Here is a 17,533-nt window from a genome sequence, read left to right as displayed (position 1 = left end):
CCCAGCCCGCCCCCTCCGCCCCCTCCCGGGCTCCCTGCGCAGACTCACTTCCGGGAGAAAGATGGCGACAGCCGAGAAGCAGAAACACGACGGGCGGGTGAAGATCGGCCACTACATCCTGGGGGATACGCTGGGGGTCGGCACCTTCGGCAAAGTGAAGGGTGAGGACCCACGGGGCAAGGCTATGCTCTAGCCCGGGACCCCAGCGACTTAGGCTTTTCGCACCTCTTCATCCTCCGCCCCTGTGCTCCTCGGTTCCCGGGCTGGGCAGCCTCTGCCCACGCTTCGGCCAAGCGGGGCCCGAGGCCGCCGCGGGACTGCGGCGGGGCGCCCCCCGCCGAGTGGGGGTGGGGTGGGGACCAGTCGCCATGGCGACGGCGCTGCGGCTGGAGGGGCTAGTCTGGGTAAGGGGCGGGGATGTGAAGGTGCGAACTTTTCCAGGTTGTGGAGTCGGATTGCTGCGCGCCTTCTGGGTGGTAGTCCCGGGGGGTCCCTCGGCCAGGAGCCCAAAAAGGTGGCCTCTTGTTCGCCCCGCGTTGAGCTTCCCTGGCGCACGGCCAGTCCGTCGCTTCTCCGGCATTGTCTATATTTCCATCCTCGTTAAGAGGCTGTCAAGTTACCTGCTCCTGCTGATTCCCGAGTGTGTAATGTGTTTCCGGAAAAGGAAGGTTGCTTTGCGGTAACCTACAGAATTAAGGGAAAAAAAAAGAAGCTATCTCATCATCTCGTCGGAAAGGATGACTGGTTTCCTTCGGAGCAGTTAATGAATATAAACTGGTCCTATATTTGCAGTGCATGATTTACGTCCGGATGGCCGACTCTGTTGTGCCTTCAGTGTTTGAGTTACCAGCAGTTTTGCATCCTGTGTGCCGAATCTGGTAGCTGGGGCAGATGTTGCCTCCAAGACAGTATTTATTAGTTCATTTATATAGTCGTTTTCCATTTATTTTTAAAAGATGATATTTATATTTTAATAAAGTTTAATGCATGTCATTTGGACTTTTTTTTTTTTTTAAAGAAAAGCATGTTATTTCTTAGCACTTGTGTTTGAACAGTATTTTGAAATAACGAACTTGCTCTCTAATTCTCACAAAAAAAGTGTAATTGCAAAATTTATGAGGCATAAATACTTTATTTGAAATACTTTGTTAGGAACGTAGACCAAAGAAGTGTGGAACTGCTAAAATAATTCCTTCATTAGTTTTGGATAAATAATAGACTGTTACTTGCATTATACAAGCAGGTATTTGGCTTGAAAGAAAAAAAGTTTGTGAAAGTCTGCAACAGTGAATTAGCTGAACCTTGCTCTCCCAGAGCTAAGTAAACATTTTCTGATTTTACCTAGAGGAAAACCCTTCCTTCTCTTGCCCTTTCTGAGTCATAGAACTGGAAAATTGCTGTATAGCCCACAGGAGAGCAACTGCCTAAAACTTCTTATGAAAATCAGCAAGGCCAACAATGTAAGGAAATAAGCAAATGCCAGAATAGGGTATTAACAGTCATGGGGTTGGGGGTGGTCTGTGTTAGTAATATGTTTCTGTGCCCTCAAAGTTACTTATTTTTGGCTCTGCTATCTCTTTACTTGTTAGGAATTACAACCTGTTTTTTAGTTTACTAGTGTTCGTGAGAAATGTCCATCAATGCCCCACACAGAATGACAAGCCAAGCTTGATGTCTCACCCCATTTGGATTAGGGTGCTCATCATTCCTCTAATAGAGACCTGAGCAGGGGCAGGTCTCATTTTCTTACTTGCTAAGTCATTTCCGGCATGGCAGATAGGAAGGCAAGAAGAGATTTTGCATTTTCTGTATTTGATCTGTGTGGCTGAGACATGAATCTCTCCAGTGACTCTGGTGTCCCTTAACCTTCACTTCTCCACGTGTGTCCTTCTTGAAGTACCATTTTTTGTCAAAATCAACAGCTTCCTCAAATACAGAGAAGCCAATATTGGTCATAGGACCATAGGTTTCATGGATATGGTTAGATTTGTTTATAAATACATCAGATGATGTTGATCAAAATTCTCAGTGCTTTTTTAAGTTGTCAAACAAGATGCTTTTGGCCACAATAGAAAATCCAGCTCAGCCTGGTGAAGAACATCTCTTCGAATAGTGGTTCTCTCTCCAGAGTAAGGAAGCCCAGCATACCTCTTGTGAGTCTCGTTGGCAAGGGATGCCATGTGTCAGTTGGCTTAGGCTTGTCTTAAGTAGGCAGTGGCAGGAGGAATAGTTTTACCCTTGGAGGAATATAGCCCACCCTTGGATGTGCATCTGGGGGGCATCTCATGAGAGGATGGGGAAGGTACCCGTACAAAAATGGGGTATTGTTAGAAGGAAAGAGGGACATGGATGCGGGTGAGCAGTCAAAAATAGCTATTATATTGGTAACGTTGGTAACCAGCTCTAATTTGACGGGAATTATTAATAATAGGTTTAGCCATTTATTTCAATGGAGACAAATTGGAGTAGAGCTTTTAAAATTGGATATAAACATTGGCAAATTTAACACAGAAAAGGAATCTAGTAGAAGGTGTGATATTGAAAGGTGGAAAAATTCCTAATATATTCCATGCTTTAATTTTTTGAGGGAGGAAGGCATTATAAATTCATAGTGATTATTATTTTTTTTTTTTAGAAGCGCCCTAGTGGCACAATGGTTAAAGCATTCGGCTGCTAACCAAAAGGTCAGTGGTTGGAACCCACTAACCGCTCAGTGGGAGAAAGATGTGGCATTCGGCTTCCGAAAAAGATTTGCAGCTTTGGAAACCCTGTGGGGCAGTTCTTCTCTGTGCTATCGGGTTGCTATGAGTCAGAATCGACTCCAAGACAATGGGTTTGATTTTGTTTTTTAATTTTGTTTTCTATTATAAGCTAAGAAAATTTTTGGTAATTTAATGGTAGCATTTTGAGGGGAAAGTTTAAACAGAAGACTAGGGTTACTTTGGGATTATGCTTGAATTATCTTTATTATTTCCAAGTATTAGTTACTTGTTTTCCTTCAGGTTGTCAACATGTTAGTCTCTACTCTCCCCCAGCCCTTCCCCCAGAACAATTTAAAAAGCATGGATGAAGAGAGTCATGTTACTATTGTAGTAAATTAAAATGGCAGTTTTTGTTGTTAGTTTTCCCAGAGGAGACAGTCTTTTTAGTGGGATGGGTGTGTCTTCGACAAATGAGTTGTTTATACATATAAGCTGTTTGTTAAGCTGGTACTTCTACATAAACTGCAGTTTCAGGATTTGTAAATAGCTAAGTGTTCTCTTTGTGAGTGAATCACAGAAGATGTTATTTAAACATTCCTTTAATTAAAAAATCTGTATATGAACTAGAGCTACATACATGCTGATAGCATGGATGATAATACGTTAGGCCTCAAAAGCAAATTGTAAAAGAATATATAGAGTATGATACCATTTATATAAATTTTTAAAACATGCAGAAATGTTCATACATTGCTGGTGGAAGTATAAATTGGTACCATCATTGTAGAATGTGACAGTATTTATTAAAATTAACCACAATTGAACTTCTAGGAATTTATCCTATAGATGTATTCATGTGTGGGAAATAATGGGTTATTCACTACCATACAGTTTGTAAACACAACAGATTACACATAACCTTTTTAGTAGGACAATAGTTAAATTAAGGTTAATCCATACTGTGGAATATCTTGTAAACATTGAAAAAAGAATCAACACAAAATCGAGGAACTTTCTGTAATTTAGGGAACACTTTCCAAGATATATTTTTTAAAAAAATAGTACTGTGTTTTTGGTGAAAGTTTACACAGCAAATTAGATTCCCATTTGACAATTTCTACACAAGTTGTTCAGTGACATTAGTTACGTTTTTCATAATGTGTCAACATTCTCATTAATTGTGTTCTGGTTCCAGTAGTTTCCCTGCCCCCTTTGTCTTCTCATCTTTGTTTTAGAGTAATTGTTGGCCTTTTAGTTTCATATAGTTTTTTTTTTAAAATTGTGCCTTAGGTGACACTTTACAGAGCAAAGTAGTTTCTCATTCAACAGTTTATACACAAATTGTTTTTTGACATTGGTTGCAATCCCCACGATGGCATCAACACTTTCCCCTTCCACACTTCAATTCCCTGCTTCCATCTGTCCATGATTCCTGTCCCTTCCTGCCTTCTCGTCATTACATTTGAGCAGGTGTTGCCCTTTTGGTCTTGTATGCGTGACTGAACTAAGAAGCACGTTTCTCGCGTGTTACTGTTTGTTTTATAGACCTGTCCAGTCTTTCGTTGGAGGGTGAACTTTGGGAGTGTTTTCTCTTCTGAGTTAAAAGGGTGTCTGGGGGCCATAGTCTTGGGGGTTCTTCCAGTCTCTGTCAGTAAGTCTAGTCTTTTTTTATGTGAATTTGAATTTTGTTCTACATTTTTCTCCTGCTGTGTCCGGGACCCCTTATTTTGATCCCTATCAGAGCAGTTGGTGGTGTAGATGGCTTTTAAATGGAGCCTTGTACACATGGGTAATATCCTTTGTGTGCCAGTCTGTTATTTCACCAGAAGGTGACCTCGGGATAGTTTCGTTTCAGTGTTTAAAAAGTATCTCAGGGCAATAGTCTCAGGAAGTTCTCCAGTCTCAACTGATTTAGTAAAGTCTGGACTTTTAAGAATTTGAATTCTATTCCTTGTTTTTCTCCCATTCTATTCAGGTCCATCTATTGTGGCCCTGATCAGAACAGTTGGTATTGGTGGCCAGCACTGTGTAGTTCTCCTGGTCTCAGGGTAGATAAGGCTATGGCTTGTGTAAGCTCTTATCCCTGTAGACTAGTTTCTTCTCTGAGACTTTGGTTTCCTTCTTTCTCTTTTGCTTCTAATGAGCAGAAGCCAGTAGTGTATCTTAGATGGCAACTTGTGAGCTTTTAAGACTTCAGAAGCTACTCACCTCACTAGGCTGCAGAACCTGAACTTTGTGGTGCCATTTGACTGAGTTGTCTCATGAGACTAAGGTCTAAGCCTTCAAACCCAGAAAACCATTCTCGCAAGGTATTTGGTTATGTCTGAGAAGTAAAATGTAACTGTGTCCTCTGTGAATATATATGATTGCACACACATATCTGTACATACATATACATATAGCTACATCTATCTCTGCACACGTACGTACTCTCCTGTACTGTGGAGCTGTGGTTAAGAGCTACAACTGCTAACCAGCAAGGTAAGCAGTTAGAATCCACCAGCTGCTCCTTGGAAACCCTACGGGGCAGTTCTCCTCTATCCTAGAGGGTTGTTATCAGTCAGAATCAATTTGATGACAACAGGTTTGTTTTGGTACCTACACATACACATATGCCTACATGCCTACATATGTGACCATACACTCACTTTTTGGTTATTGTTGGTGGTGTCGTCGAATTACATATATCATGTTCTTTCGCACAAACATCCTTTTCTCTTGTGCACTTCTTAGTGGCATCATTTACTTTGGTCAAGCTGTATTCCCAAGATGTATTTTTAAGAGGAAAAAGAATGGGGGTAGTAGAGCAGTATGTATAGTGTGCCTACCATTTGTATATAAAAGGCAGGAGTAAATATGTGTCCAAGTGTAACTGCTTGTGTATGTATAGAGTGTCTCTTTAAAGATTCACAAAAAATTGGTTACATTAGTTCCTCAGGAGAGTGGAGATAGGCAACTGGGAGACATTTCACACATTTCATTGAATATCCTCTTCCACTTTTGAAATGTGTGTGTAGTGCAGGTATTACATATTCAAAAGAATATATGCAATTAAAACTGCAAAAAAATGTGAAAGAATGTTACAATACTGTTTATGGATTCATACATATGCAGTAAAATATATATAAATGTGTGGGAAAGACAAAAACCAAATTCAGGATAGTGGATACCTCTAGGGAGAAAAGGAGAAGGGGATCTGGCAGGAATCATATGGGGCTTCTGTTCTATCTGTAATGTTTTATTGCTTACACTAGTGGTGGTACGCAGGTATTTGTAATACCGGTTTTCTTTTTGCTATGCCTGAAATGTTTTGTTAAAAAAAGGTAGTCTTTTCAAATTTCTACCTGTTTTTTTTAAAAGCACATTCCTCTCCAGAGTTGAGTTATTTCTCTAATACTTTTAGCAGTGAAATTTTTATTCTTTTAGTGTTAGAGTGGGAATGAAATGGCTAGGTGATTAGAGTATCTTCAGTAGATATTTGTCTCTATGGTATCTGTTTAAAATCCTTCTTTTCTATTTAAAATCCCTCTTTTAAATTAGGATTTTGTTTCACTTAAGGGCTATATACCTGATTAGAAGAGTAGGATTTCTTAAAATGTTCTACACTTAAGAGTTCCCTTTAAAGAGCAATAACAGGATTGTTAGCTAATATTTAGTTAACTAATCTGCTGTTCTTGTGAGGGAGACATTGTGAATGCTGATAACTTTTGCTGTAGGTGTCAGGCAAGGTCTTCCATGGCTGAAATATGCATCTTCCATTTAGTTCAAAAGAACGTTTTAGCACTGTTGTAAAATAATGACAGCCTGAAGAGTAAAGTTTTGAGCTTTGAAAAGAAGAAAAAAATCCCTTAGTCATGCATATTTCTGACTAAGTGCAATTGTACTAATTGATTGATTGACCATAGAGCAGCAATTCATTTGATCTAATGAATTTAGTCAATGGAGGAAAATATTCAGCCCAATTTTGAGAAAACAGTTCAGGTTCTGATAGCTTTTTTTCCCCTTCCACTGCATAGTGATGTTGGGGTAGAGTGGATAAGTCAAAAGACTTGGAGTCAGAAGACCTGCTGCAGCTTGACACTTGCATCGTAGGTTTATTGTAAGGCTCAAATGTGATGATAATGTGTGTGTTTCCTAACCTATAAGACACTATATTTTTAAAGTATTGAAATTTAAAATTGAAGTACGTTGGTAATTGGGTTCAGGGTAGATATTTCTGTTCCTATAAAGTCAAGAAAACATAACATTACAATACGATGGCCTGAAATCTCCAAGATATTGCTAGAAGGAAGGAGGGAGGGAAAGAACCACGGGAAGAATGGGTAAGCTGGAGGGGATATTGCCTACTCTGAAGGAAAACATTTTAGAGTCATCAATATTGGACTTATTTGAAAACTCTGGAGAAGAATACTTACATCCAATTAAGAATAAGAAATACCAGCTTAAATAAAGTTTAACAGGTTTCTTTGTTGTTGGTATTAGGTGCCGTTGACTATTCTGACTCACAGCGACCTATGTACAACAGAACGAAACACTGCCTCGTCCTGCGCCGTCCTCACAGTTGTTACACTTGAGCCCATTGTTGCAGCCACTGTGTCAATCCATCTCAGATCCTTTACTGTGTTAGGGGCCCTGGTGGTGCAGTGATTAAGAGCTCGGCTCCTAACCAAAAGGTCGGCAGTTCAAATCCACCAGTTGGTCCTTGGAAACCCTATGGGTCAGTTTTACTCTGTCTTATAGGGTTGCTATGAGTTGGAAGCGACTTGATAGCGGTGGGTTTGGTTTTTGTTTTTTAACTCTAATACACATAGTGAGTCTCCAAAAGGGAGACTGTGTATCCTTTCCCAGACTTACTGGATTATGAAATCTTTTTCTGTGGAGAATCTCCAGTCCTAGTATTTTGTAGAGCATACTATAGAAAATCTATCCTAATAATCCTAGTTTTATGATTTTCTAACCCATAGAAATGAGAATCCTCAAACTAGAACATTGAGAAGGGGGCTGTAAGAGGTGACTCCTGATAGGCTGTGAAGGGTAAGACACACCTTCAAAAAGTAGATAAAAGAACTCCACAGGAGCTGGAAAAAAATACAGTTGGAGTGTGATAATTAATGTTATGTGTCAGCTTGGTTAGGTCATGAGTCTCAGTGTTATGTAATTATCCTCCATTTTGTGATCAGATGTAATAAATCCTCCATTTTGTGCTATATTGTAATTACCTCCATGATGTGATCTGACATGATCAGCCAATCAGTTGGGAGTTTCCCCAGGGGTATGGCCTGCACCCAATTATAAATGGACATTCTGACAAAGCTCACTTGCTTGCTCTGGATCCTGTTTCTGGCTCGTCATCATCTGATCTCTGGTTCATGGGGCTTGAGCCAGCAGCCTGTCGCCTGAACTGCTAACTTTGGGATTTGCCAGCTTCGCAGCCCTGTGAACCAGCAGCCTACCATCTGACCTGCCAATTCTGGGTTCATCAGCCCCTGTCACCACATGAGTCAGGAGAAGCTCAGGAGAAGCCTCCAGCTAATGCCTGACCCACAGACTTTGGAACTTGCCAGCTTCCACAACTGTGTGAGACATTTCCTTAAGAGAAATATCTCTACAGATATATATATATATAGCTTCACTGGTTTTGCTTCTCTAGAGAACCCAGCCTAAAGACAAGGAGCGAGAAGTCCTATCCAGCTAAATAGCTCCCGCACGTCTTGTGTTAGGGCGCAGGATAATGGATGCTTTTTCAAGTTGAACATTTGCTTTGTTCACAGTCATCATGTGCAGTGTGTTCCATTTAAGAAATCATGGGCATGTGTAGTATAGTTTAGAAAACCTGTTTTCAATAAAGATTACTTGTGTTAATGGTGAATATCATATTTTAGAAAATCCACTTATAAACTGATAAACTTGCCATTATATTTTATATGCTTTAAGACAGCTTTATGCTTTTCATTTCTCCCTTATAATACTTTCTTTTTTGTAAAATTTTTAAATTGGTTTGATAGAATGTATTAATCAAATGTCTTCTTGGTATCCTTTCTTAAGACGTTGAAATTGATATGAGGCAGGTTTTCAATAGATTGGATTCATGTTCTGATATAGGAAAAAGTTCATACTCAGCAATGCCTGGCACACAGTAGGTACAGCTGCTCAATAAATCTTTCTTAAATGAATGAATGAATTTTTAGAATAATTCTTATTCATACTGGGGATTATTCATACCGGGGAACTCAGCCTATTGTTCTTTTAAAAAATAGAAGATTATAAAGTAAGAATTTCTCTGATATGTTCAACTACTGTTTCCAAAAAAAAAAAACCTGTTGCCATCGAGTCAATTCCAACTTATAGCAACCCTATAGGACAGAGTAGAACTGCCTCATAGGGTTTCCAAGGCTGTAAATCTTTATGGAAACAGCCAGCCACATCTTTCTCCTGTGGAGTGGCTGGTGGTTTTGAACCACTGACCTTTCTCTTAGCAGCTGAGTGCTTAACCACTGTGCCACCAGGGCTCCAAACCCACTGTCACTGAGTCGATTCTGACTCACAGCGACCCTGTAGGACAGTAGAACTGCCCCAGAGGGTTTCTAAGGTTGTAAATCTTTTTTTTTTTTTTTTTAATTGTACTTTAGATGAAGGTTTATGGAACAAATAGTTTCTCGTTAAACAGTTAGTACACATACTGTTTTATGACAATGGTTAACAACCCCAGGACAGTCAACACTGTCCCTTCTCAACCTTGGGTTCCCTATTAGCAGCTTTCCTGTCCCCTGTTATCAGCTTTCCTGTCCTCTCCTGCCTTCTAGTCCTTGTCCCTGGACTGTTATGCCCTACTAGTCTCATTTTGTTTTATGGGGCTGTCTAATCTTTGGCTGAATGATGAACCTCGGGAGTGACTTCATTACTGAGCTAAAAGGGTGTCTGGGGGCCATACTCTTCGGTTTCTCCAGTCTCTGTCAGACCAGTAAGTCTGGTCTTTTTTTGTGAGTTAGAATTTTGTTCTAAATTTTTCTCCTGCTCTGTCCGGGACTCTCTGTTGTGATCCCGGTCAGATCAGTCAGTGGTGGTAGGCAGGCACCATCTAGTTGTACTGGACTCAGTCTGGTGGAGGCCGTGGTAGTTGTGGTCCATTAGTCCTTTGGACTGATCTTTTCCTTGTATCCTGTTCTCTTCATTCTCCCTTGCTCCCGAAGGGGTGAAACCACTGGAGTATCTTAGATGGCTGCTCACAGGCTTTTAAGACCCCAGACGCTACTCACCAAGGTAGAATGTAGAACACTGTCTTTATAAACTGTGTTATGCCAGTTGAGCTAGATGTTTCCCGAGACCATGGTCCCCACAGCCCTCCGCCCAGCAATTCGGTCCCTCAGGGAGTTTGGATGTGTCTATGGAGCTTCCATGACCTTTTCTTGTACACGTTGTGTTGGCTTCCCCAGCATTGTGTACTGTCTCACAAGGTTATAAATCTTTACGGAAGCTGACTGTCACATCTTCCTTCTGAGGAGTGGCTGGTTGGTTCCAACTGCTCACCTTTTGGTTAGCAACTAAGTGCTTTAACCACTGCCATCAGTGTCCCTTTTTGTTTTATTAAAATGATGTTTGTATTTGTGTTATTTTACTATATAATGCCCTTTTGAGGATTATCGTTTTTAAAAAAACATTAAATTGCACTTAATTTGCAAAAGCACAAGTTTTGGAGTCAGAGCTGGGTTCTTGTTTTGGCTTTGCTACTTATTAGCTGTGTAACTTTGGATAAGTTATGACATATTTCTAGACCTCAGCTTCCTGAAAATGTTGCTTATAATGCCAGTCTTCCAGGGTGGGCATGAGTTAGTAAGTTTGAGTACAAAGTGAATATACATGAATATTAATTTTTAATAGTTGTATACCTTAATTATATTTTCTGTTATAACTCACTAGGTTAATTATAAAAATTAGTATTCACTTAAAAAATCCTTATTTAATTTGATCTCAAGTCATATGAACCTTTTTTTTTCCTCTGTGCTTTTCCATGATTAAACAAGTGCTCCTGTAGTTTTTAGGTAGTAGGTGAAATTACTGTCAACAACTGATATTATGTGGATATATGTCTGGCAGTAGTCTGTGGAAAATTAACAGAAACCAGGAAATGGGTTCAACTTTGGAAGCTAGAAATTATAGGATTAAGACAGTGGGGAATGAAGATTGATGGGATTAAAGTTTATGGGGATGGGAGCTAGATGCATAAAAATTACAGCTTATTTATTTAGCATTTACTATGTGCCTGAATAAAAACATGTTATGAATCTAACTGGATAAGGAGGGCAAATCAGAGGGCTGAGATAAAACTGGTTATTGAAGGCATTAAACCAGATAATTCAGAGCTGATTAGACAGAGATAGCAATGGGGGAACAATGGAAAATAAGTGACCCTTAATAATACAGAACTGAAACGAGTCGCCGTTGAGTCGATTGCGACTCATGGCAACCCCATGTGTATCAGAGTGGAACTGTGCTCCATATTTTCAATGGCTGTGATCTTTTGGAAGTAGATTGCGAGGCCTTTCTTCTGAGGTGCCTCTGGGTGGATTCGAACCACCATGCTTTCAGTTAGGAGCTAAGCACTGAACCATTTGCACCACCCAGGTACTTCTCTAAATAGTAGTACCTGTACCTGTTGCTGTCAAGTCAATTCCGACTCATAGCGACCCTATAGGACAGAGTAGAACTGCCCCATAGAGTTTCCAAGGATCAACTGATGGATCTGAATGGGCCGACCTTTTGGTTAGCAGCTGAGCTCTTAACCACTGCGCCACCAGGGTTTCTAAATAGTAGTAGCTACCATTTATTTGCGGTCCTTTGGTGGTACAAATGGTTAACGCATTTGGCTGCTAACCAAAAGGCTGGAAGTTCAAGTTCACCTATAGGCACCTGGAAGAAAGGCCTGGCAGTCTGGAGCTTAAACTTTAAACCTAAAATAACCGCCTGAAGTCTTCTTAAAACCAAACAATAGTTTAGCTTAACTAGTAAAAAAATGTCTGCCTTGAGCATTATGCTCTTTCAAGAACTATTTATCTGGGATCAAAGTGACAACAACAACTTAAAAGATTAGATGGGAACATTAGGGGACAGTGAGTTTATGTTAATGGGGGAGGAACAACTCATAAAAGGAGGGTGAGCATGGTTGCAAACTGCAAGAATGTAATCAGTGTCACTAAATGGTACATGTAGAAACTGTTGTATTGGTGTTATGTTTTGCTGTGTATATTCTCAACAACAAAATAAATAAAATTAAAAAATAAAAGAAATTCCTCTGGAGCACAGTTCTACTCTGACACACACGGGTTCACCATAAGTCGGAGCTGACTTGGCAGCAACTGGTACCGTTTATTGAGCACTTAATATATGCCGGGCACTACTGAAACGGCTTTACAAACATTATTTCATTCTTCCTTATAGTCACCCCGATGGAGTATGTGGCATTCCTATTTTTACAAATGAATACATAGAAGGTTGAAGTTATTTAACTTGCCCAAGTTAGATATCTTGTAAGTAGCTTCTAACAGGAACAAAATTGAGGTCTATGCTTTGTACACATATTGCCTTCTCATTAAGTGGAATGGAGTGTTCAACCCTATTTCTGAAAAAGGCTAATCTGCTACCACTTACGATTTTTTTCCCTCCCTCTGGATTTTTTTTTTTTTAAATTGAGAAGAATATAAAACAATAAAATTTGAAAAAGATCCAATCTTTTCACGAAATAACTTTTTATTTTGGCACATTATCATTTTCATGTAAACATATTTTTCATGTAATTGGAAAATGCTGAATGCATATATAATTTTTTTTTTCTTTTCATCTTTATAAGGACATTGTCCTGTACTAAAAACTGTTGCTGTCGGGTCGGTTCTGACTCATAGCGAGGTACAGGACACAGTAAAACTGCCCCATAGGGTTTCCAAGGAGCAGCTGGTGGATTTGAACTGCTGACCTTTTGGTTAGCAGCCATAGATCTTAGCCACTGCACCACCAGGGCTCCTGTCATATACTCGTTCGTTATTAAGCTGTTCTTTGAAATTGCTTGCTTTAGCTTATTTGCAGTCTTTTGTTCTTATACAGTACACTGTAATAAACATTTATGTGTTTTTTTTATATACTTAATTCTAAGTTAAATTCTGAGGAGAAGAACTACAGGTTTAAAAAAATTTAGAATATTACCCTTAATGCTGTTCTAGGGCATTGGCTGCCCTTTTGTTTTCCCAAAATGTTCTGTCAATTTACTCAGCCATGAAAAAAAGAATAGTATACTATCTGTCCATTAAAAAACTAATCATGTACTTACTTAGCTCTTAATGGGTGTGTGTGTGTGTGAGAGAGAGAGAATTTGAGTGATCTCTTTACAGCTGTTGTCATGGTACCTTTCCTCTTCCCACCACTGTCTTCAATTTTTGTTTGAAATTTTATACAATTATGCTTTCGTGATTTCTTCTACTGTCTCAAAAGTGAAGAAGTTAGACCTCTGTATTTTCTTCTGATTAATTTTTAATTTGATGACATGTTTAAATAGTAAAAAAAAATTTTGAGATATACCTTGCTTGTCTGGTTATTGATTTGGTTCTTCTTATTCTGCCTTCTTTTTAAGAGTTGGATTATATTCAATTCCCTATTCCTTGACTCTCACCTTCTGTCATGGATTGAATTATGTCCCCCCAAAAATGTGTCTATCAGTTTGGCTGGGCCATGATTCCCACTACTGTGTGATTTTCCTGTATGTTGTAAATCCTGCCTCTGTGATGGTAATGAGGGAGGATGGGCGGCAGTTGTGTTAGTGAGGCAGGACACAATCTACAAGACTGGATTGTGTCCTGAGGCAGTCTCTTGAGATATAAAAGACAGAAGTGAGCGGTGAGACAGGGGGACCTCCTACCATCAAGAAAGCAGTGCGGGGAGCAGAGTGCTCCTTTAGACGGGGGTCCCTGTGCAGAGAAGCTCCTAGTCCGGGGGAACATTGATGAGAAGGCTGACAGAGGGAGAAAGTCTTCCCCTGGAGCTGATGCCCTGAATTTGGACTTTTAGCCTACTTTATGGTGAAGAAATAAATTTCTCTTTGTTAAAGCCATCCACTTGTGGTATTTAAATACTGTTGTAGCGGCACTAGATGGCTAAGACACCTTCCTTCCTATTATTTCTGATTTCTTCCCCATTTTTGATATGTGTTCCATAAGATTTTTTCTGTCACATTATCGCTTCACCTTACTGGTTTCTAAATGATTTTCATTGTTGTTTTGTAAATTTTGTCTTACTCTGCTGCTTTTACTTCATAACTTGTATTCTTATCACCCTGAAAACAGTTGATAAGTTTTCCTAAAATATTCATGCATTTCTTGGAAAGTTTAATGTCTTTCCTTCCCCCTCCTTTTTTTTTTTTTTTTTTTTTTTTTTTTTTTTTTGTAAAACTTTTTTTTTTTTTTTTTTTAAATATACCTTAGAGTTATTTCGGTAAATGTCAGAGGCCAGAAAGCAGGGTCCAGGTCACTTTTGGTTGGTACTGTTTTCCCCAGCAGCTTTATCCAGGCATTCAGTAGATGCTCAGTACATATTCCCAAATGAATGAATTTAAGAGAATGTTTTAAATCTGCTATTCTAGTTCCTTACTTGGTGATAATACATGTGCAGATTTTTGGACAAGCCCCAATCATTTCTCTTATTTTTATAATTTATTTTATGTTGTTGTTGAGGAGCCCTGGTGGTGCTGTGGTTAAGAGCTTGGCTCCTAACCAGAAGAAGGTTAGCAGTTCGAATCCACCAGCCACTCCTTGGAATCCTAATGGGGCAGTTCTACTATGTCCTGTAGGGTTGCTGTGAATAGGAATTGACTCGAGGGCAACAGGTTTGTTTTGTTTTTTGTTGTTGTTGAGCCCTGGTTGTTTCTTGAAGTTAAATGGGGTTGAAATTAAGTGGAGCCAGGGTGTGATGTGAGAGGAACCTGGTTGATGTGTGACGAATTGGAGTTCTGGCCCAAATGGATTCTGTTTAAGTATTCTTTCCAAGTCTAAGTCTGCCAGTATTGTGGCTGTTTCCCAGTCCCATCTGAGCTGTACAGCTAATGGGAGGAGTATGGTAGTTGGGCCATATAAGTTTATTACTTTCTGAGGTATCAGTAAACTAGCTCTGTGAAAGAAGATACTTCCAGAATTCTGGTTTAACAGTCAAGTTGGCTGCTCTTACATCTGGTTGGTACTGGAGATGGAAGAAAGCCTTATCAGAATTAGAATTTGCTTTATTTTTATAATTCATTTCAGCTATGCCTATATATTTTTCTTTTCCCACGGATTTCATGCATATTTTAATGGGGTCTTGATGAAATTGTATCACTACATTCTGTTATTCTGCCATTTTTAAGGAAGCTTTTATAATTTCGTAGCCATGGATGGTTTTGAGATTTGTTGAGCTAGATGAATGGTGGTTTTAAGAAGATTTAGAGATTCCTTTTATGTTGTAGTTTTAAAATGGTATTTTAATCTTATGATTCTGTAAGAATCCTTTAGGTTAGAGTAGGCTGTGTTGCAGTTGCATATTTCGTGGAAAGATTTATGATACAGAGGTATTGTGAAAGTTATGAAAAGAACTGGTCAAAATGGAAGGTGAATTTAGGTAGGTAAATTATATTCTCTGAAAAGGATTGGGAGTTAAGACTCTGACGTAAGCACTTTTCTTTTAGTTTTATTTAACAAAGACTTTTTTCTCCCATTGTGAAATACCTGTATAACCTTACCTTGGATTTAGTATTATTAATTAAAAATATTTAAGCAGAGTAGCAAATGCTTAAAAAAAATTCAGAAGCACCAAAAATAATGAGAAACAACCATCTTCTGCCCCTCTTAATTGCAGTGGGTGTGGTAGGGCAGAATAGCTCATCACTCATTGCCTTGGTCAGCCTGGTAGGGAAAAAGTGTTGAGTTGTTGAAAACCATTGGACCCAACCATTTGTAAGGTTCTCTCTGGTTCTGAAATTCTGTGTGAGTGTGTGTGTTTCTAATGGATATGTTCCAATAAAACTTTATGAACTTTGAAATTAGAATTTTTTTTAGTATTTGCATACTCATTTTATTTACAAACTGTTTACTAATATATTTTTTAAAATTTATTGTTATTGTTGAGAATATACACAGCAAAACATATACCAATTAAACTGTTTCTACATGAACAATTCAGTAACACTGATTATATTCTTTGAGTTGTGCAACCGTTCTTACCCTCCTTTTCTGACTTGTTCCTCACCCATTAACATAAACTCACTGCCCTCTAAGGCGCCTATGTAATCTTTCAAATGGTTGTTAGCACTTTATCCCATATACATAGTTCTTAAAAGAGCATAATGCTCAAGGCAGGTAGTTTTTACTAGTTAAGCTAAACTATTGTTTGGTTTTAAGAAGACTTCAGGGGATACTTTTGGCTTAAGGTTTAAAGATTATCTCAGGGCAGTAGTTTCAGGAGTTTAATCCAGACCCCATGGCTTCAGAAAGTCTGGAGTCCATGAGAATTTTAAATTCTGTTCTGCATTTTACCTTTTGATCAGGATTCTTTTATAAAATCTTTGCTCAAAATGTTCAGTAATGGTAGCCAGGCACCATTCAGTTCTTCTAATCTCATGGCAAAGAAGGCAGTTGCCCCACAGTCGGTATCCTCCTATTTCTTCTGTTGTTCCAGGCAAATAGAGACCAATTGTTGTGCCTTGGATGGCCACCTGCAAGCTTTTAAGACCCCAGGTACTATGCAGCATATTAGGAGGCAGAACAGAAGTACTAAACACATTACTAGGCCAATTCAGTGGGATGTCTCATGAAACCATGACCCTAAACCTCCAAACCAATGAATCAAATCCCATGAGGTATTTGGTTGTATACCACACAGCTTTTGCCAGTTCAGCTTTTTAGGGTGTAGAACTTATTGACAGCCATTACAATAATCAGCTGTGCAACCCTACCCTTAATCAGTGCGATTTTTCCATCACCGTTAACCCCCCTTTCCGCCTCCCTCCTGCCCCTGGTAACCACTAATAAATTTTGATCTCTACACATTTGCTTTTTTCTTGTCTCTTTACCATATTTTTATGCAATAACACGTACTTTCTCCATTTGTTTGCCAACCTTGCCCCCCCACCCCTGGAAGGTGTTTTCATAAGCATCCCTATACCAATTTTTTTTACATATTGCTGTAAAAAAAATTAATGCATGTACAAAAATATCTCACTGGGGAGGGCGTTGTTGGCCAACAAATGTAGACGGCGTGCATTATTTGCGTAAAAGAGTGAGGTCATACAATATTTGTCCTTTTGTGAGTGACTTATTTGACTCACTATAATGTCTTCCAGCTCCATCCATATTGTAGCATGTATCAAGACTTCATTTCTCCTACTAACTGAATAGTATTCCATTGTACATACCACATTTTGTTTATCCATTCATCTGTTGATGGACATTTGGGTTGGTTCCACTTTTGGCTGTTGTGAATAGCGCAGTGAACACTGGTATACAAGTCTCTTTTTGAGTCTCTGCTTTCAAGTCTTTTGGGTATATGCTTAGGAGTGGAATTGCTGGGTCATAATGGTAGTTCTACTTTTAGTTTTTTGAGGAACTGCCACACAGTTTCCACAGTGACTGTACTATTTTGCATTCCCACCAGCAATGGATAAGGGTTCCATTTTCCCCACATCCTTGCCAACATTTGTTATTATTTATCTTAGCCATCCTAGTGGGAGTGAAATGGTATCTCATTGTAGTTTTGATTTGCATCTCTTTGATGGCTAATGAGGTGGAGCATTTTTTCATAGTTTTGGTGACCATTTGAATGTC

The 17,533-nt window shown here is 39.2% G+C and overlaps 1 protein-coding gene across 1 annotated transcript in view; it reads left to right on the top strand.

Annotated features, from left to right (window-relative positions):
- The first annotated feature begins 6 nt into the window (after window positions 1–6).
- The window catches only part of PRKAA1 (protein kinase AMP-activated catalytic subunit alpha 1), a 40,167-nt gene continuing 22,640 nt past the window's right edge, over window positions 7–17,533 (top strand). The window contains exon 1 of the mRNA XM_012558928.2: window positions 7–161. Within this exon, the coding sequence (XP_012414382.1) occupies window positions 62–161 (100 nt within the window). The 5' untranslated portion in view covers window positions 7–61. The remainder of the gene's footprint in view (window positions 162–17,533) is intronic.

This window comes from Trichechus manatus, unplaced genomic scaffold, assembly GCF_000243295.1.
Source record: "Trichechus manatus latirostris isolate Lorelei unplaced genomic scaffold, TriManLat1.0 scaffold00197, whole genome shotgun sequence".
Classification (NCBI taxonomy): domain Eukaryota; kingdom Metazoa; phylum Chordata; class Mammalia; order Sirenia; family Trichechidae; genus Trichechus; species Trichechus manatus.
This window is presented reverse-complemented; position numbering and strand designations above follow the sequence as displayed.